The sequence below is a fragment of the Pristiophorus japonicus genome, chromosome 3, assembly GCF_044704955.1.
Source record: "Pristiophorus japonicus isolate sPriJap1 chromosome 3, sPriJap1.hap1, whole genome shotgun sequence".
Classification (NCBI taxonomy): Eukaryota; Metazoa; Chordata; class Chondrichthyes; family Pristiophoridae; genus Pristiophorus; species Pristiophorus japonicus.
Genome location: NC_091979.1, coordinates 41,116,758 through 41,137,390, shown reverse-complemented (window position 1 = coordinate 41,137,390; position 20,633 = coordinate 41,116,758). Strand labels below are relative to the sequence as shown.

Genomic DNA, 20,633 nt, shown 5'->3' with positions numbered 1-20,633 from the left:
TCTCTCCCCTGCGACCTCTACCACCAAGAGAAATAAGAGCAGCAATGTTGTGCGGATATCATAATCTCCAGGTTTCTTTCCAAGTTGCAGACCATTGAGACGTGGCCATATAATCATCATTCCTTCAACATTGCTGGGTGAGAACCCTGGAATTTCTTACCTAAGGACTATTGTGGGAGCATCATCGCCATCACAAGGACTACAGCAGTTTAATGAGAAGGCCCACCATTGCCACCTAGGAGTGGGCCATAAATGTGGCATTTCCTGCGATGACCATGTCCTGAGAATTTTTTTTTAAGTGTGCTCACAGTTCAGTAATTGCAGACGAGGTCTAAAAATTCATTAGAGACTAGATCTATTCATTTCTCTTTCCCCTCCTATCTAGCTCTACCTTAATTTATAAGCCAACTGATTATTTGTGCTGTTACTGAAGACTTGTAGCCTAGCTAAGTCTTGTATTTGGTAGTGAGATCATTACCAAATAAACAAGTCTTTTCAATACAGTAGCATGGAGAAACACAACATTCTCCTCAGCAGCAGTATGCTCCAAATTTCCAAATAGCTTTGAATAGTTTCAATTTTAGCTGCTTTTATACTGGGCTTGGGGGTGCTGCGGGTGATTATGGCACTGGCTCCCAACACGAAGGTCTAATGCTAACAGTTAAACCTTGGAATAGACTTGCTGGATTTTTTAAAGCCAACTCCTGGTAAATGGCTTTTTTTGCTCAGTCTTTCAGGCAGCCAGTCTTGGTGAATCTGGCAACTTTACTCAAGGGTTGCTGCTGGCTGCACGAGACTCATGCATGACATGAACATCCCATTAAAACCCAATGTAAAAGTAACTAAAAAAACAATTTATTCCAAGTATACATTGAACTAAGTGGGGAATCTAGAAAAATACTGCTTTAGATTACTGTGAAGTACTGTCTGTATGGAAGCTTCACAACTCTGAAAGAAAATGATAATGAAAAGCAGTTTTATCCAGCACATTGCATTTAAATGTTTTTTTTAAAGTTGCGTGGCTGTATATTTTTATTTTCTGGAGCTGTTTCTTTGGTGAGACACAAGTAGACCTGGTTACCAGTTCTATTTTGGCCACATGGATTTAATTCATGCATGTAAATCTAATGCTGTTTCCTTTTGAAGGTTCAGGAATTTATTGGTCCTCCAGAATTTTGTTGTTGTATTTATAAAAAAAAAGATTTATACCTCAACAATTTATTCCAAATATACATTCTTTTACAAGTAGGAAAAATCCCTGGCTATAAATGGGTTAAAGCCCTTGTGACATGTACGTACTTCAATTCTTTCTTTAGAGTTCGTCATCTGTATGTGGCATTGAATTTTTTTTGAACAGTTAAAACTAAGTTTGAACTGTGTGTATGAATGAACTAATGTCACTCTACTTGGAACGTTTATATGGCCTTTGGTGAAGTACGAGCATCGTCCGCACGCAGCTACTGCATTTACTGAATGTGCTGTGTTTCCCACCTGAATGTGTTTGATATTCAGCTTCGCAATGCACCTTGAGCTAAATTTGCACCAAACTTTTTAACTTCATTCCATTAAAGAGTATGTTGCTTTTGGCAAAGCGAAGGCATGTGAGATATTTAATACTTCTGAAGATGCCTCTTTAATCAAACAATTGATTTCCTGAGGGCATGGTTCACCCTGCATATCTGTTAAGTATAGATGGACTAAAAGAAAGTTGTAAATTTATTTAAATTCAATTAACATTTTTCTCTATTGAAAGCAACAGTGTGAGCAGCAGACATGCCTGTAGCACCTTGGTTGGACTTGTATTTATTTTTAAAAAGAGGCCTCAATTCTATACTGCCAAATAGCGTTGGCACCTGTGTAGCTGAAAGTGATGTGGAAATTTGCTAACCCCAGGGTGTTGCCCTTCATTTGCTTCCAGCCTCTCGTCGACACTCGAGGTCCACCAGCGCACTCTCCACTGCTGATTCTATTGGGCAGCCAGGTGAACAAGTGCTATTTGCATGCTTGTTCTAATTTCCCAAATTTTATTTTTCATTGATCATTGGGTTTTTCTAACTGCAGCCAGTTTTTTTTCTCAAATGGTTATTTTAAGTTGCATACATACAAGGAGCAATCATAATTGTCATTTTTACAAGAATATAAGGAAAACTCTGAGTGGGGGATACCATGATCCATCTTGAGGTACGTGTATAACTAAAAGTAAATTTATGACCATCTAGTATTGTATTGGGTGGCGAGTAAACCGAAGAGAAGTGCTTGTACTCTATGGAAAAGAAAAAGATGACAATTATGGTTGCCCAATAGGACACTTCATTTGAGCTTTTTCGTCATAGTGTGCACAATTGTCATTTTCAGTTGCGCTGTTAATATTTTCTGATGAAATTTGATGTTGAAAATTGTACTCTAGTGGTAGTCATTACTAATTTGTGTTTTCATTTTGTACCACTACTGATTTTATTTTTACTCTTAAAAGGATTGATTGTTTAATTTCTAGACAGATATCAGTTGTTGAAATCTAATTCTGTTAGTCAGGCCGTTGGATTATGAATAGGTTTAATAAATTTAGAGTGACGAGAAGCAGGTGTTTGTTGAAAAGCCCACATTGTCATAATTGCCAGAGACACAATTACGACAGAATAGTGAAAGTGCATGGGTGAACATGGAATTAAAATTTATTCATGAAAGAGTCGAATGGAAGTATGGCTTACTTTTGGTTGTTTGCATGAAATTAGTTTGTTTATGAAGATTAATCAAATTGGAAAAAGGATTATTCTAATTAATTTGTATTTAGTCAAGTTGATGTCTTAAAGACTTGCTGACATCCAGTTTTCTACCTTTGTACACTAATACCAATCTCAACAAATTTTTAATTAATTTAGCAACTAGTTTCTGGGCTTATCTGGTCAATATCTTGTTTACTGCTAGATATGTTTAATATCTAGCTTATCACTATTATTGTCTTTGTACACTGAGTCATAATACAACAAAATTAATGATCAAATTGAGAGCAAATTTGTCTCTGCACAACTTCACAGGGTAGATTTTCAACTTTCCACAGGGTGTAAAACTGGAATTGAGAAATGGGCGGTATCTATAATGGGCAGCCAATGCACAATGGCAGTTTTACGCCTGGACGGCAAGTTGAAAATCTACCCCAACATCGAGGGCCCAAGTTTCCACACGCGCCTAGAATGGCGCAGTCCCGACCTGGACGCCCGTTTTTCGCGCCACAAAGTGCGCCTAAAAAAATCCTCCGTATTCTCCACCTACCTGCAGGTCCTCTGGCCCTCGGCGCAGCCAGCACGGGCTGTGTGGGGGGGGGGGGCGGAGCCAGGTCCCTGCACTGAAAACAGTGCCGGGACCTCTGCACATGCGCGCTACAGTGGGCACGCAAGTGCAGTAGCTCCAGGCGCCGAACTGTGTGGGAAGGGCCCGAAGCACGCAGCCCCTAGCCCTGGCCGAATGGCCTCACTGGGGCTGCGTGAATAAGGATCCTCCCACGGCCAGCTCCTGCTCCCCCCCCCCAAAAGACCAGACCCGACACCCACCCCCCGCCTCCGGACCAGACCCGACACCCACTCTTCCCCCCCCCCCCCCCCCCCCCGCCTCCAGACCAGACCCGACACCCGCTCTTCTCCCCCCACCCGCCTCCGGACCAAACCCGACACCCGCTCCCCGCCCCCCCTGCCTCCGGACCCGACCCGCGCTCCTGTTCCCGCTCCCCGCCTCCCTGACTGGACCCGACCCGACCCGCGCTCCTGTTCCCGCTCCCCCCCCCGACTGGACCTGACCTGCGCCCCTGTTCCCGCTCTACCCCCCCCCCCCCCCCGACCCGACCCGCGCTCCTGTTCCCGCTCCGCGCGCTCCCCCCCCCCCCCCCCCCGACTAGACCTGACCCGACCCGTGCTCCTGTTCCCGTTCTCCGCCCCCCCGTCTGGACCCGACCCGACCTGCGCTCCTGTTCCCGCTCCCCGACCCGACCCGACTCCCGCTCCCGGACTGGACCCGACCTTCCCCCCCCCCCCCCCCCCCCCCAATCTCTCTCTCTCTCTCTCTCTCCTCTCTCTCTCTCTTTTTCTCTTTTTTTCCCCCCCACCCCGGACCCGAACCGAACCTCCCCGACCCAACCCAACGGCACCTACCTGTAAATCTGGTGCTGGGGACGGGCCCTGCCCGAAGTCTCTGGTCGGCCCGTTCAGCCTTCGGTCCTGAAAGGCCTGCCTGAAGCACTTTCACACAGGTAGGAAGGTGGTTTATTTAATCTTTTCTTTGCTTATAAATGTTTATTCAGGTTGGATTTATTTGTATAAGTATAAAATAAGGATTTATTATAGAATTTAATGACTTCCCTTCCCCACCCCCCCCCCCCCCCACCTCGTTCTGGACGCCTAATTTGTAACCTGCGCCTGATTTTTTAATGTGTAGAACAGGTTTTTTCAGTTCTACAAAAATCTTCACTTGCTCCATTCTACTTTAGTTTGGAGTACGTTTTCACTGTGGAAACTTTCAAATCAGGCGTCAGTGGCCAGACACGCCCCCTTTTGAAGAAAAAATTCTGTTCCAAAGTAGAACTGTTCTACCTGACTAGAACTGCAGAAAAAAAATGTGGAGAATTGCGATTTCTAAGATAGTCCGTTCTCCACCAGTTGCTCCTAAAAATCAGGCGCAAATCATGTGGAAACTTGGGGCCCCTATAGTTTCACTGAGATAGTCGGAGACTGAAGGTCCATTAATCCTGTTAACCATTTAATTGGTGCGTTTTAAAAACAGAGAACATCTGATGTGAGAACATTATTTGACCCAAGAAACCTACATTGTCCAGAGTCCCATGTATAATTATTCTAATACAAAAGTAAAATACTGTGGATACTGGAATCTGAAATAAAAACAGAAAATACTGGAAATCTCAGCGGGTCAAGCAGCATGTGTGGAGAGAAAGAGTTAACGTTTCAGGTCTGTGACCTCTGTTTCTCTCCACAGATGCTGCTTGACCCGCTGAGATTTCTAACATTTTCTGTTTTTATAATTCTATTATGTACTTCCCTTCTGCAACCGCCATTCTCCACCACCGCCCCCCCCCCCTCCATTTTCCATCCATGTTTGTAATAATTCCTTTTTTGTCTCGCTCCCGGATTTTTATTATATTAAACCAATGAGTAATATGTTATAAACTTGAGATTATGAAGTTCAACTGCAATGAAAATATTAATGAAAAAAGTAATAAAAGACATCTGCCTAATGATACTGTAGAATCCTCACTCTCTACAATAAAATTAGCCAAAATAATATTACTAGAAAGTCCACTCTGTTAATTGTTTTTTAAATGGAAAAATACACTCCCTTGCTACTAATGCTACTAATGCCAGCAAGGTTGTACTTCTAATACTGGTGATGTATAACTTCTGTTAGTGATTGTAACCTGACTTTTGTTAACATCCTGAAGGTTGGGCCCTGAATTTGCACAGATCCAGCAGTGCACATCCCTAAGTGGCCAACAGATGCATATGATCACTTGGGATATACGGCAAAGAAACTGGCCATTTGGTTCAACTAGTCCATGCTGGTGTTTATGCTCCACTCGAGCTTCCACCCATTTTTCATCATCTAAATCTATCCACAAAACCCTCCATTCCCTTCTCCCTCATATGCTTGTCTGGCCTCCCCTTAAATGCATCTATACTATTCACTTTAACCACCCCCTTTGGCAGCGAGTTCCACATTCTCACCACTCTCTGGGTAAAGAAGTTTCTTCTGAATTCCACATTTCTTAGTGTCTATCTTATATTGATGGCCTCTAGTTATGCTCTTCCCCACAAGTGGAAACATTCTCTTTCTATCCTCTCTATCAAAACCTTTCATAAATTTAAAGACCTCTATTAGGTCATGCCTCAGCCTTCTTTTTTCAAGAGAAAAGAGATCCAGCCTGTTCTTCCTTACCTGATATGTAAATCCTTGCATTTCTGGTGGTATCCTTGTAGTTTTCTCTGCATCCTCTCCAGTGCCTCTATATCCTTTTTATAATGTGGCGATCAGAACTGTATGCAGTGCTCTTAAGTGTGGTCTAACCAAGGTTTGATACAGATTTAGCATAACTTCCCTATTATTCAATTGTATACCTCTAGCAATAAACCCTAGTGCTTGGTTTGCATTTTATGGCATTGCTAACCTGTCGCAACTGTTAGCGATTTGTGTATTTGTATTCCGAGATCTCTTTGTTCCTCTACCCCACCTAGACTCTCACCCTCCAAATAATAAGTGACCTTCCTATTCTTCCTCCCAAAATGTAACACCTCACATTTATTTGTGTTGAACTTCATTTGCCAATTATATGCCCATTCAGCAAGTTTATTAATGTCCTCCTGTAATTTGTTGCGGTCCTTCTCAGTATTGACTAACTGATCCTTATGGAACACCAGTACCCACCTTCTGCCACTGTGAGTAGCTACCCTTTACCCCAACTCTCTGCTTTCTGTCTTGAAGCCAGCGAGCTATCCATTCTGCTACTTGTCCCCTGACTGCATTCTCTGACCTTGTTCAACAGTCTATTATGGGGTACCTTATCTAAGGCATTTTGAAAATCTTGATAAATTACATCATCTGCATTATCGTTGTCTATTCTCTCTCTATCTTACTACTTCAAAAAAATCAATGCGATTGGTCAAGTAAGATTTTCCCTTTTGAAATCTATGCTGACTATTCATTATTATAGTTTTGGTTTCTAGATGTTCTTCTATTTTCTCCTTTAGTTGTGATTCCGTTATTTTTCCTACCAACAATGTTAAGCTAACTGGTCTATAATTCCTTGGACATGTTCTATCCCCCTTCTTAAATATAGGTATTTTGCTAGCTATCCACCAGTCCTCTGGCACTACACCTTTTTCTAATGAATTATTAAATATATGTAGTAAGGCCTCTGTTATCTCTTCCTTAGATTCTTTTAAAATGTGTGGATGCAATCCATCCGGACCAGGTGTTTTATCCTCTTTGCGTTTGATTAATTTATTTAATAAACCCCCTTTTTATTTTAAATGTACTTTTCTCATTACTAATCTCATCATCCAATGTCCTGTCCACCTGGTTCTATCTCTGGTAAATACAGAAGCAAAATAATAATTTAATATTTCTGCCATCTCTCTATCGTTACCTGTGGTATTATCCTGTCTATCCCTTAATCGCCCTATTCCCATCCCAACCTTCCTTTTTTATTGATGTGCCTGTAAAATATTTTACTATTTTGTTTTATGTTCCTTGATAATTTAATTTCAATTGTTTTTTTGACTTCTAATCTTTTTGTATTTTCCCTGCTGTCTGCTTAATATATGCCTTTTTTCTTACCCTCAATTGTTCCCTTATGGCTTTATTTATCCATTTTAGCGGAATATATTGTTCCTGCACTCTGAACACCATTTTAAATGTTTCACATTGCTACTCTACGTAGTTTTTTGCCATTATTATTGTCCATTTTATTTTCCTCATTCTATTCTTGGCCCTTCAAAGTCAACTTTACTCCCATCTATTACCCTGGTTTTCATCATACTTCTATCCATTTCAAAGTGTATTATATTATGGTTACTATTGCCTAGGTGTTCCCCTACTTTTAATTCTCTTATCTGCTCTGGTTCATTCCCCATTGCTAGAGCCATAGCAAATCCACTCGAGCTTTTTACATATTGGTTTAGAAAGGAGTCCTGTGCACATTGTAGGAACTACATTCTCTATAGCCCTTTTACTTGCCTCTTCTGTCCAATTAATATCAGGGTAGTTGAAATCCCCCATGATTCTATGTTTTTTACTCCCATTTCCCTAATTTGTCTGCCGATCTCTTCCTCCACGTCCCTTCCACTATTAAGTGGTCTGTAGACAACACCTATTGTGTGATTGATCCTTTGTCATCTTTTATCTCTATCGATATGGCATCTATTTCTGTCTTGCTGATAGCTGCATCACTTTTTTCTGCTGCTATTATGTTATCCCCAATAAGTACAGCTACTCCATCTCCCCTTCCCGCGCCCGCCCCCCCCCCCCACCTTCTAAATAGGTTATACCCTGCAATGTTTAATTCCTAGTCCTGATTTTTCTTTAGCCGTGTTTCAGTAATCATTTCTATGTCTGGTTCCTCGCAATGCATGATTGCCTCCGGCTCCCTTGTTTTATTAAGGACACCGTACATTGCTGTACAAACAGTGTTAACTGATTTTTAATAGGATTTCCTCTATGTTTAATCTTTTTAGACACCTGTTCGATAACTCTATTCATTCTCTTGCCATCAATGTCCTCCCTTACTTTATTCTTACCTATGCTTTCTTTTCCTGTTTCATTTATATTTAGACTGGTTACATTTTTTGTAGATCTCCCCTCCCCCTCCCCTCCTCCCCCCAATCTTACTTGTTTAAAGCCTTTGCCACCTCCCTATTTACACTTTCCGTTGGAACATGGGTCCCTTCTCGGTTCAGGCGGGGCTTGTCCCATCGATACAGCTCCTTCCTGTCCCAGAACTGGTGCCAGTGTCCCATGTTAATTTCCATGTTAATTCTCCTGATCTGTCTGCTTCTATGCCAATTTGCATATGACTCTGGCAATAATCCAGAGATTATTACCCTCGAGATCCTGCTTTTTAATTTACAGGCTAACTCCTGATACTCCCTTTCAGCAGGAACTCCTCCCTGTTCCTACCTATATCATTTGTTCCAGCATGGACCACGACAATTGGATTTACCCGCTCACTTTCCAAGTTCCTCTCCAGCCACCGTGCGATATCCCTTACCCTGACACCACACATCCTTTTGGGATTCTCGTACTTGGCTGCTTATCCCCTTAATTATAGAATTATAGAGTCCCCTATCACTACCACATTTCTATTCTGCTCTTCTCGCTCGCCCCGGACAGCCTTCTGAGCCACGGGGCCTTGGTCTGCATTGTGCTGTCCTGCCTGCAGTCTTTCTCCTTGTCCTCACAGATAGCGAATACATCGTACCTGTTGGACAGGACCAGTGTCTGTGGGACCTCCTTCTCAACCTCTCCTACATCCCTGCTACCCGGCTCCCTGACAGTCACACCCTCCCTTTCCTGAACCTGTGCTTTCCTCTGGGGTGTGACTGTATTCAGGATAAAACTGTCTAGAAATTCCTCCCTCTCTCAGGTGTCCGTGTGTCTCCAACTCGAACTCCAGCTCAATAACTCTGAGCCAGAGAGATCCGAGATGGAGACATCTCCTGCAGATGTATTTGCTCAGGACAGTCTCACTGTCCACAAACTCCCACATACTGCAGCCCAGACGCACATCCTGCTCTGCCTTATCTTAGTCTAACCTTATTTTATTAATTTAATTAGTTAAAGTCTTTATTCAATGATTACTTATAATTATATTAGTTACTTTAACTAGTTAAGCTATAAGTTTAATACAGTACTTTATAGTTTCTCGCACCTAGTTTAAACCGCAGTCTTAGGTTAGTGAGAAAAAACAACCTTAATACTCACCAACCAATCACATACCTGATGTCCTTGTTCTTTAAATGTGGCTTTTTCCATCCTCTTTCTTCAGCTGTTCCCCCCCCCACCCCGCTCGGCCTTGAGTGCCCATAGTTTGCCCATGGTGGTGCAGTTTCCCACCCCAGCCATGTATGTGAGATGCCTTGACCCCGGATATTGGATATTCCAGCAGAGTCATGAGCTGCTGTCACTCCCTCCTGTTCCGAGGGTATTTGAATGGTATCCAACATCAATATTTCTGAACGTGTTTGTTCAGCAGTATCACTATTGGATTCCACTCTACTTTTATTTTCATGTATTACATTAAATGCATAGACTGAGAACTGCAGGCACTGCAGAAAGGTATGTGTGCAGATAATCAAATAAGGTAGTGTTAGTGTTGCACAGTTGCTATTAGAGTTGACACCTGCACTTCACTCCTGGAGCTTTCTTGCCCACCTCCCTGCATGGAAAGAGGGCCTCCATGTAACAAAGGGTCTGTCAGCAAGACTCAGAGGTATCAATTAAGCATGGACAAGTTACAACCCAAACTCATTGTTTAATAATTCACTCTCAGCCCACATTCCCTGAAGCTAAAGCAATCTTATTAACTCGTAAAAATGTATTTGAGAGTTTTAGCTTCTTTAAGCAATAATATTGAAATTGTTGAGAAAAGACCAACCATCCTGAGTAGTGTTGTACAGGTGAGTGCTATAGATATGGCAAGTTAATTTCTGCTGCACTTTCAATTTATTGCAGAGAATTATATAAAATTGAAAGTTGTTACTCAGTTCCAAATCATTTGAAACATTATTGGTTCAGTATGTTAAAAAAGGCATACATTCACGTAAAGGGATAACTTCATAGAAACAGAAGTGTTGAGTCACACAAACTGAGTTTCAGTATTAAATAACCCTATGTTTATTTGGATGCAGTTGAATGTGCAGTTAGGAACAATTGAAATACAATTTAGTTTCTACTAGTGCTATTACTATTTTCTGACCATCACAGAACACACTGACCTACACCAAACCTTTATGCTAAATTCATTTGTAACTAGCCCACCCACACAGACCCTAGTGAGCCCAGCAATTGATTCTTCTTGTGCATACATAGGTTGAAATTTCAAAATTATGGCACATTACCAAAGTGGAAACATTTTTTGCACCAAATAGATTCAAACCGAAAATTTGCTTCCTCCTCTTTCAAAACTATTTCAGTGGGAAAGGTAAATCTTAACATTCTGTAGGATTGTTGGCCAAACTTTCATTACTATTTTCGTTGCATCATTACTGAGGTTGTCTTTAGTGGGAGTAGGGCGAGAAGTAATTTCTGATTTAAGGTTGCATTTGTTGTGTTGTAACTTTAGTGGTCAAAACTACTCGTCACAATAACTGCTCTTGCTGGCCGGGGTTGAAGTGTAATTTGAGAAACACAGCTTCCTTTTAATAACTCTTAGTTTAACTTTATATTTTCATTTTAATTAGATCGATATGGGCTTGGACAAGCTGGTCGGTTACCTGCCACAGTAAATGCCATGAGGGTTCTCAACACGAGCACAGAGGTGGAGGCTGCAGTTGCAGATGCCTTGGTAATAAATCTTTAAATAGCGAACTACAAGACTGAAATGGAAGTCCAGTCTTATGAAATGTACTTTTTTGAAGTGCAGTTATCGTTTCAATTTTTTTTTTGAAAAGCCCTACCTTGATTATCTATCATTCCAATATTTTCACATCAGATTATCATTGCATACTGTTGTGGTTATTGACAATTTTATATTGCTGAGTGGTGGAACTTGAGACTATTTTGTTTTTTGGACAGTTTTAAATATGACACAGTATTGGGGTTTTCTCCCCCACCCATCTGCCCTAAAATTGTTAACTCCCTTGTGGATATTCAATTCTGTGAATAATGACCACCATCCAGTAGCGTGCCTAAGTTTGCCCTCATTCATTTGAAGCACATCACCACCAATCAAGTACTGTATATCTAATTTACTTTTCCTTGCTTTTTTCCCAAAAAATTGCATTTATATAAATTGCATGTTCATTCAAACTTGTCAGCGCTACCGCATTCCTATTCTTGAAGCCAGCAATTGCGTTTTCTGTGGAATCGCATTTGAGATTATATTTCAACTTTGCTGTGGCGGCGGGAGTGGAAGAGAAAACTCTTGTACTCTTTAATCTCTCTTTTTGTTCTCGCTATCTTTTTTTCTCCCCTTCCCTCTCTCCTGCCCTCTTTTCTCTCGTTTCTCCTGCCCTTTCTTTTCTCTTCGTGTTCTCATTTTATCCCCTTTTCATTCACTTACTCACTCCCTTGCTCTTGACTTCTCTTCCTTCCCTTGTGTAATAGGGTCTCTAGCTCAGTGTCTCCACATTCCAAAACTTGGGACAATGAGGGTTAGCCTAGGGACATAATAAAGTGCTGGGAAGACCCCAAATTTAAACAGAATAAAACTAAGGCTTTTTAATCTGAGGATGGCATTAACTTCTGATGTTGAATGGTACCAGATGCAGCTAGTTAGGCCATTGCTATGGAATAAATTCTATTCATAGAATCATAGAATGGTTATAGCACATCCTTGCTCTCTACAAGAGCACTTCGGTTAGTCCAACTCCTTTCCCTGTAGTCCTGCAAATATTTTTCCTTCAGGTACTTATCCAATTCCCTTTTGAAAGCCACAATTGAGTCTGCCTCCAACACCCTTTCAGGCAGTGCATTCCAGATCATAACCACTCGCTGTGTAAAAAAACATTTTCCTCATGTCGTCTTTGATTCGATCATTTAACAGTGATCATATCATAAGGTTTAGATTAGCTATGGAAAAGGAGTAAAAATGTTTAACTGGGGGAAGGAAAATTTCAGTGGGATGAGAACGGATGTGGCTCGGGTAAACTGGAATCAAAGATTGACGGGCAAAACTGTAATGGAACAATGGGCTGCCTTTAAAGAAGAAATAGTTCAGGTACAGTTGAGGTACATTCCCACGAGGGGGAAAGGCAAGGCAACTAAAGTCAGGGCTCCCTGGATGACACAAGAGATAGAGAATATGAAGAAGCAGAAAAAGAGCATGTATGACAAATGTCAGGTTGCAAATAGACCTGAGAATCAGGCTATATATAGAACGGTCAGTGGAGAAGTGAAAAAGAAAATAAGAGGGGCAAAGAGATGGTATGAGAATAGAATGGCAGCCACATAAGGTATGAGAATAGAATGGCAGCCAACATAAAAGGCAATCCAATACTCTTTTTTTTTAATTCCAATTTTCTTTTAAATCCAATAGTCTTCTAAAGGCATATAAATAGTAAGAGGGGGTTAGGGCCAATTAGGGACCAAAAAAGAGACCTATGCATGGAGGCAGAGGGTACTTTGCATCTGTCTTCGCCAAGGAAGAGGATGCTGCCATAGACATAGTGAAGGAGGAGGTAGTGGAGATACGTGATAGAATAAACATTGATAAAGAGGAGGTATTAGAAAAGCTAGCTGTACTTCAAGTAGATAAATCACCATGAGCGGATGGGATGCATCCTAAGATGCTGAGGGAATTGAAGGAGGAAATCGCGGAGGTACTGGCTGTAATATCCCAATCCTCCTTAGATACAGGGGTGGTGCCAGAGGACTGAAGAATTGCAAATGTTACACCATTGTTCAAAAAAGGGTGTAAAAATAAACCCAGCAACTATAGGCCAGTCAGTTTAACCTTGGTAATGGGGAAGCTTTTAGAAACAGTAATCAGGGACAAATTAACAGTCACTTGGCTAGAGGTGGATTAATTAAGGCGAGCCAGCACAGATTTGTTAAAGGCAAATCGTGTTTAATCAACTTAATCGAGTTTTTTGATGAGGTAACAGAGAGGTTGATGAGGGTAATGCGGTTGACGTAGTGTACGTGGATTTCCAAAAGGCATTCGACAAAGTGGCATATAATAGGCTTGCCAACAAAGTTGAAGCCCATGGAATGAAAGGGACACTGGCAGCATGGATATGGAATTGGCTAAGTGATGTGAAACAGATAGTGGTGAACAGCCGTTTTTTGGACTGGAGGAAGGTATACAGTGGTGTTCCCCAGGGTTGGGTTCTGGAACCACTGCTTTTCTCGATGTATGTTAATGACTTGGACATGGGTGTACACGGCAAAATTTCAAAATTGCAAATTACATAAAACTTGGAAATAAGGTGAACAGTGAGGATAGTGATAGACTTCGTGAAGACATAGACAGGCTGGTGAAATGGGCGGACACGTGGCAGATTAAATTTAAATCAGAAAAGTGTGAAGTGATAAATTTTGGTAGGAAGAATGAGGAAGGACATATAAACTAAATGGTACAATCCTGAAGGGGGTGCACGAACAGGGAGACCTAGGGGGATGTGTGCACAAATGGTTGAAGATGGCAGGGATGAGAAAGCAATTAAAAAGACTTGCGTGATCCTGGGCTTCATAAATAGAGGTATAGAGTACAAAAGTGTAGAAATTATGATGAACCTGTATAAAACACTGGTTAGGCCTCAACTGGAGTTCTGTGTCCAACTCTGGACACTACACTTTAGGAAGGATGTGAAGGCCTTCGAGAAGGTGCAGAAAAGATTTAGGAGAATGATTCCAGGAATGAGGGACTTCAGTTACTTTGATAGACTGGAGAAGCAGGGATTGTTCACCTTTGAGCAGAGAAGATTGAGAGGAGATTTGACAAAATCATGAGGGTTCTGGAAAGAGTAGATATAGGGAGAACTGTTCCCATAGGCAGAAGGGTTGAGAACCAAAGGACATAGATTTAAGGTGATTGTCAAAAGAACCAAAGGCGACGTAAGAGAAAACTTTTCAACAGTCGGCGGGAGGCAGCGGGAGTTCGTGAGTCAGCGAGAGGCAGCGTGGGGAGGCCTATAAAAAGGCCCAGCGTTGGTGAGTCGGCGAGAGGTGTGCTTGTGCAGCTGCACCAGAGAGAGAAGGCAAAAAAAAGTAGAAAGAAATTGAAAGGTGACGTCACAGCCAAGGGGGTAAGTGATTGGCTGCCAATTGGCAAGTAGCTTTTCTTTTTTCTTTTCTCTATCAGGAAATAACATTTAGCATTGTTGTTGCCAAATTAAGTTTATCTAAGGGTTAAGTCATGGCAGGACAGCTCAGACACATGTTATGCTCCTCCTGTACTATGTGGGAAGTCGGGGAAGCCTCCGGCTTTTTTAACCAATAAGGGAATTAAAGGTTACAGGGAGAGGGCGGGTAAGTGGAGCTGAGTCCAGGGCCAGATCAGCCATGATCTTATTGAATGGCGGAGCAGGCTTGAGGGGCCAGATGGCCTCTCCTGTTCCTAATTCTTATGTTCTTATGTGTGCGGGAAGTGTATCCGCTTCCAGCTCATGACGGACAGTTGCGGCACTGGAGCTGCGAGTAGATGAACTCTGGAGCATCCACGATGCTGAGAATGATGTGAATAGCACGTTTAGTGAGTTGGTCTTACCGCAGGTAAAGGGTACACAGCCAGATAGTAAATGGGTGACCAGCAGGAAGAGTAGTGCAGGGGTCCCCTGCGGTCATCCCCCTGCAAAACAGATACACCGCTTTGGGTACTGTTGAGGGGGATGACTCATCGGGGGAGCAGCAGCAGCCAAGTTCATGGCATCGTGGGTGGCTCCGCTGCACAGGAGGGCAGGAAAAAGAGTGGGAGAGCTATAGTGATAGGGGATTCGATTGTAAGGGGAATAGATAGGCGTTTCTGCGGCCGCAACCGAGACTCCAGGATGGTATGTTGCCTCCCTGGTGCAAGGGTCAAGGATGTCTCGCAGCGGGTGTAGGACATTCTGAAAAGGGAGAGAGAACAGCCAGTTGTCATGGTGCATATAGGTACCAACGATGTATGTAAAAAACGGGATGAGGTCCTACGCGACGTATTTAGGGAGCTAGGAGCTAAATTTAAAAAGTAGGACCTCAAAGGTAATAATCTCAGGATTTCTACCAGTACCACGTGCTAGTCAGAGTAGGAATCGCAGGATAGCTCAGATGAATACGTGGCTTGAGGAGTGGTGCAAGAGGGAGGGGTTCAAATTCCTGGGACACTGGAACCGGTTCTGGGGGAGGTGGGACCGGTACAAACCGGACGGTCTGCACCTGGGCAGGACCGGAACCAATGTCCTAGGGGGAGTGTTTGCTAGTGCTGTTGGGGAGGAGTTAAACTAACATGGCAGGGGGATGGGAACCTATGCAGGGAGACAGGGAATAAAATGGAGGCAGAAGCAAAAGTAGAAAGAAGAATAGTAAAAGTGGAGGGCAGAGAAACCCAAGGCAAAAAACAAAAAGGGCCACATTACAGAAAAATTCTAAAGGGGCAAAGTGTGTTAAAAAGGCAAGCCTGAAAGCTCTCTGCCTCAACGCGAGGAGTATTCGGACTAAGGTGGATGAATTAACTGCGCAGACAGCAGTTAATGGATATGATGTAATTGGCATCACGGAGACATAGCTCCAGGGTGACCAAGGCTGGGAACTCAACATCCAGGAAGGATAGACAGAGAGGAAAAGGAGGCGGGGTGGCGTTGCTGGTTAAAGAGGAAATTAATGCAATAGTAAGGAGGGACATGAGCCTGGATGATGTGGAATTGGTATGGGTGGAGCTGCGGAATTCCAAAGGGCAGAAAATGTTAGTGGGCGTTGTGTACAGACCACCAAACAGTAGTAGTGAGGTTGGGGACAGCATCAAACAAGAAATAAGGGATGTGTGCAATAAAGAACTGCAGCAGTTATCATGGGCGACTTTAATCTACATACTGATTGGGCTAACCAAACTGGTAGCAATGCGGTGGAGGAGGATTTCCCAGAGTGTATTAGGGATGGTTTTCTGGACCAATATGTCGAGGAACCAACGCGAGCAGGCCATCCGAGACTGGGTGATGTATAACGAGAAGGGACTAATTAGCAATCTTGTTGTGCGAGGCCCCTTGGGGAAGAGTGACCATGATGTGGTAGAATTCTTTATTAAGGTGAAGAGTGACAAAGTTAATTCGGAAACTAGGGTCCTGAACTTAAGGAAAGGGAACTTCAATGGTATGAGGCGTGAATTGGCTAGAATAGACTGGCAAAGGATACTTAAAGATTTGACGGTGGATAAGCAATGATAAACATTTAAAGATCACATGGGTGAACTTCAGCAATTGTACATCCCTGTCTGGGGTAAAAATAAAATGGGGAAGGTGGCTCAACCGTGGCTAACTAGGGAAATTAAGGATAGTGTTAAAGCCAAGGAAGAGGCATATAAATTGGCTAGAAAAAGCAACAAACCTGAGGACTGGGAGAAATTGAGAATTCAACAAAGGAGGACTAAAGGTTAATTAATAGGGGGAAAATAGAGTATGAGAGGAAGTTGCAGAGAACTCAAAAACTGACTGCAAAAGCTTCTATAGATATGTGAAGAGAAAAAGATTAGTAAAGACAAACATAGGTCCCTTGCAGTTGGTTTCAGGTGAATTTATAATGGGGAACAAAGAAATGGCAGACCAATTGAACAAATACTTTGGTTCTGTCTTCATGAAGGAAGACACAAATAACCTTCCGAATGTACTAGGGGACAGTGGGTATAATGAGAAGGAGGAACTGAAGGATATCCTTATTAGTCTGGAAATTGTGTTAGAGAAATTGATGGGATTGAAGGCCGATAAATCCCCAGGGCCTGATAGTCTGCATCCCAGAGTACTTAAGGAAGTGGCCCTAGAAATAGTGGATGCATTGGTGATCATTTTCCAACAGTCTATTGACTCTGGATCAGTTCCTATGGACTGGAGGGTAGCTAATATAACACCACTTTTTTAAAAAGGAGGGAGAGAGAAAACGGGTAATTATAGACCGGTTAGCCTAACATCAGAAGTGGGGGAAAATGTTGGAATCAATCATTAAGGATGAAATAGCAGCGCATTTGGAAAGCAGTGACAGGATCGGACCAAGTCAACATGGATTTATGAAAGGGAAATCATGCTTGACGAATCTTCTGGAATTTTTTGAGGATGTAACTAGCAGAGTGGACAAGGGAGAACCAGTGGATGTGGTATATTTGGACTTTCAAAAGGCTTTTGACAAGGTCCCGTACAAGAGATTGGTGAGCAAAATCAAAGCACATGGTATTGGGGCAAATGTGCTGAAGTGGATAGAGAACTGGTTGGCAGACAGGAAGCAGAGAGTCGGGATCCTTTTCAGAATGGCAGGCAGTGACTAGTGGAGTACCGCAGGACTCAGTGCTGGGACCCCAGCTCTTTATGATATACATTAATGATTTTAGATGAAGGAATTGAGAGTAATATCTCCAAGTTTGCATATGACACTAAACTGGGTGGCGGTGTGAGCTGTGAGGAGGACACTAAGAGGCTGCAGGGTGACTTGGACAGGTTAGGTGAGTGGGCAAATGCATGACAGATGCAGTATAATGTGGATAAATGTGAGGTTCTCCATTTTGGGGGCAAAAACACGAAGGCAGAATATTATCTGACTGGCGGCATATTAGGAAAAGGGGAGGTGCAACGAGACCTGGGTGTCATGGTTCATCAGTCACTGAAAGTGGGCATGCAGGTACAGCAGGCGGTGAAGAAGGCAAATAGTATGTTGGCCTTCATAGCTAGGGGATTTGAGTATAGGAGCAGGGAGGCCTTACTGCAGTTGTACAGGGCCTTAGTGAGGCCTCACCTGGAATATTGTGTTCAGTTTTGGTCTCCTAATCTGAGGAAGGACGTTCTTGCTATTGAGGGAGTGCAGCGAAGGTTCACCAGACCGATTCCAGGGATGGCTGGACTGTCATATAAGGAGAGACTGAATCAACTGGGCCTTTATTCATTCGAGTTTAGAAGGATGAGAGGGGATCTCATAGAAACGTATAAGATTCTGACAGGACTGTACAGGTTAGATGCGGGAAGAATGTTCCCGATGTTGGGGAAGTCCAGAACCAGGGGACAAAGTCTTAGGATAAGTGGTAGGCCATTTAGGACTGAGATGAGGAGGAACTTCTTCACTCAGAGTTGTTAACCTGTGGAATTCCCTGCCGCAGAGAGTTGTTGATGCCAATTCATTGGGTATATTCAAGAGGGAATTAGATGTGGCCCTTACGGCTAAGGGGATCAAGGAGTATGGAGAGAAAGCAGGAAAGGGGTACTGAGGGAATGATCAGCCATGATATTGAATGGTGGTGCAGGCTTGAAGGGACGAATGGCCTACTCCTGCATCTATTTTCTATGTTTCTATGTAACACAGCGACCATAAGAAATAGGAGCAGGAGTCGGCCATTTGGCCACTCGAGCCTGCTCCACGATTTAATAAGACCATGGCCGATATGATCATGGACTCGGCTCCACTTCCCTGCCTGATCCCCATAACCCTTTATTCCCTTATCACTCAAAAATCTGTCTATCTCAGATGATGATGAAATATATGCAATGACCCAGCCTCCATAGCTCTCTGGGGCAGAGAATTCCACGGATTTAAAACCCTCAGAGAAGAAATTCCTTATCTCAGTTTTAAATGGGCGACCCCTTATTCTGACACTATACCCCCTAATTTTAGTTTCCCCTATGAGTGGAAATATCCTCTCTGTGACCACCTTGTCGAGCCGCCTTATTATGTTACGTTTCAATAAGATCACCTCTCATTCTTCTAAACTCCAATGAGTATAGGCCCAACCTGCTCAACATTTCTTCATAAATCAACCCCATCATCTCAGGAATCAACCTAGTGAACCTTCTCTGAACAGCCTCCAATGCAAGTATTTCTTTCCTTCAATACGGAGAACAAAACTGAACGCAGTGCTCCAGGTGTGGCCTCACCAATACCCTGTACAGTTGTAGCAGGATTTATCTGCTTTTATACTCTTAACCCCTGGCAATAAAGGCCAACATTCCATTTGCCTTCCTGATTACTTGCATACTAACTTTGTGTTTTGTGCACAAGGACCCCCAGGTCCCTCTGTCCTGCAGCACTTCTCAATTTTTCTCCATTTAAATTATAATTTGTATTTCTATTTTTTCTGCCAAAGTGGATGACCTCACATTTTCCCACATTGTACTCCATCTGCCAAATTATTGCCCACTTGCTTAGCCTGTCTACATCCCTTGGCTGATTTTTTTTTTTGTGTCCTCCTCACAATTTGCTTTCCCACCCATGTTTGTATCATCAGCAAAGTTGGCTACATGACACTCGGCCCCTTCATCCAAGTAATTAATATAGATTGTAAATAGTTGAGGACCCAGCCACCGATCCCTGAAGCACCTCACTAATTACTGTTTGCCAACCGGAAAATTACTCATTTATCCTGACTCTGATTTCTATTCGTTAACCAATCTTCAATCCATGCTAATATATTACCCCCAACCCTGTGAACTTTTATCTGGTGCAGTAACATTTTATGTGGCACCTTATCAAATGCCTTCTGGAAATCCAAATACACCACATCCACTGGTTCCCCCTTATCCACCCTGCTCATTACATCCTCACAGAACTCCAGCAAATTTGTCAAACATGATTTCCCTTTCACAAAACCATGCTGACTGCTTGATTGAATTATGCTTTTCCAAATGTCCTGCTACTGCTTCCTCCAGCATTTTCCCAATGACAGATGTTAGGCTAACTAGATTCCTGCTTTCTGTCTACCTCCTTTTTTAAAATAGGGGCGTTACATTTGCATTTTTCCAATCCGCTGGTACCTCCCCAAAATCCAAGAAATGTTGATAGATTTCAACCAGTGCATCCACTATCTCTGCAGCCACTTCTTTTAAGACCCTAGGCTGCAAGCCATCAGATCCAGGGGACTTGTCTGCCTTTAGTCCCATTATTTTACAGAGTATTACTTCTTTAGTGATTGTATTAAGTTCCTCCCTCCCAGTAGCCCTTTGATTATCCACTATTGGGATGTTTTTAGTGTGTTCTACCATGAAGACCGATACAAAATATTTGTTCAAAGTCTCTGCCATTTCCCTGTTTCCCCCTTATTAATTCACCAGTCTCATTCTCTAGGGGAGCAACTTTTACTTTAGCCTCTCTTTTCCTTTTTATGTACCTGTAGAAACTCTGACTATTTGTTTTTATATTTCGTGCTAGTTTACTTTCATCATCTATATTCCCCCTCATTTTTTTAGTCGTTCTTCGCTGGCTTTTAAAAGCTACCCAGTTTTCTGGCCTGCCACTAGTCTTGGCCACATTGTATG

The 20,633-nt window shown here is 42.6% G+C and overlaps 1 protein-coding gene across 6 annotated transcripts in view; it reads left to right on the top strand.

Moving 5' to 3' along the window:
* The window catches only part of clasp1a (cytoplasmic linker associated protein 1a), a 426,315-nt gene that overhangs the window by 278,287 nt on the left and 127,395 nt on the right, over positions 1 to 20,633 (top strand). For 3 of the 6 annotated variants that reach the window (XM_070875292.1, XM_070875294.1, XM_070875291.1), the window contains exons 22-24: positions 1,250 to 1,291; positions 1,919 to 1,981; positions 10,956 to 11,059. In XM_070875292.1, coding sequence (XP_070731393.1) covers positions 1,250 to 1,291; positions 1,919 to 1,981; positions 10,956 to 11,059 — 209 coding nt within the window. The remainder of the gene's footprint in view (positions 1 to 1,249; positions 1,292 to 1,918; positions 1,982 to 10,955; positions 11,060 to 20,633) is intronic. The other 3 variants (XM_070875296.1, XM_070875295.1, XM_070875293.1) reach the window with 2 other exon arrangements.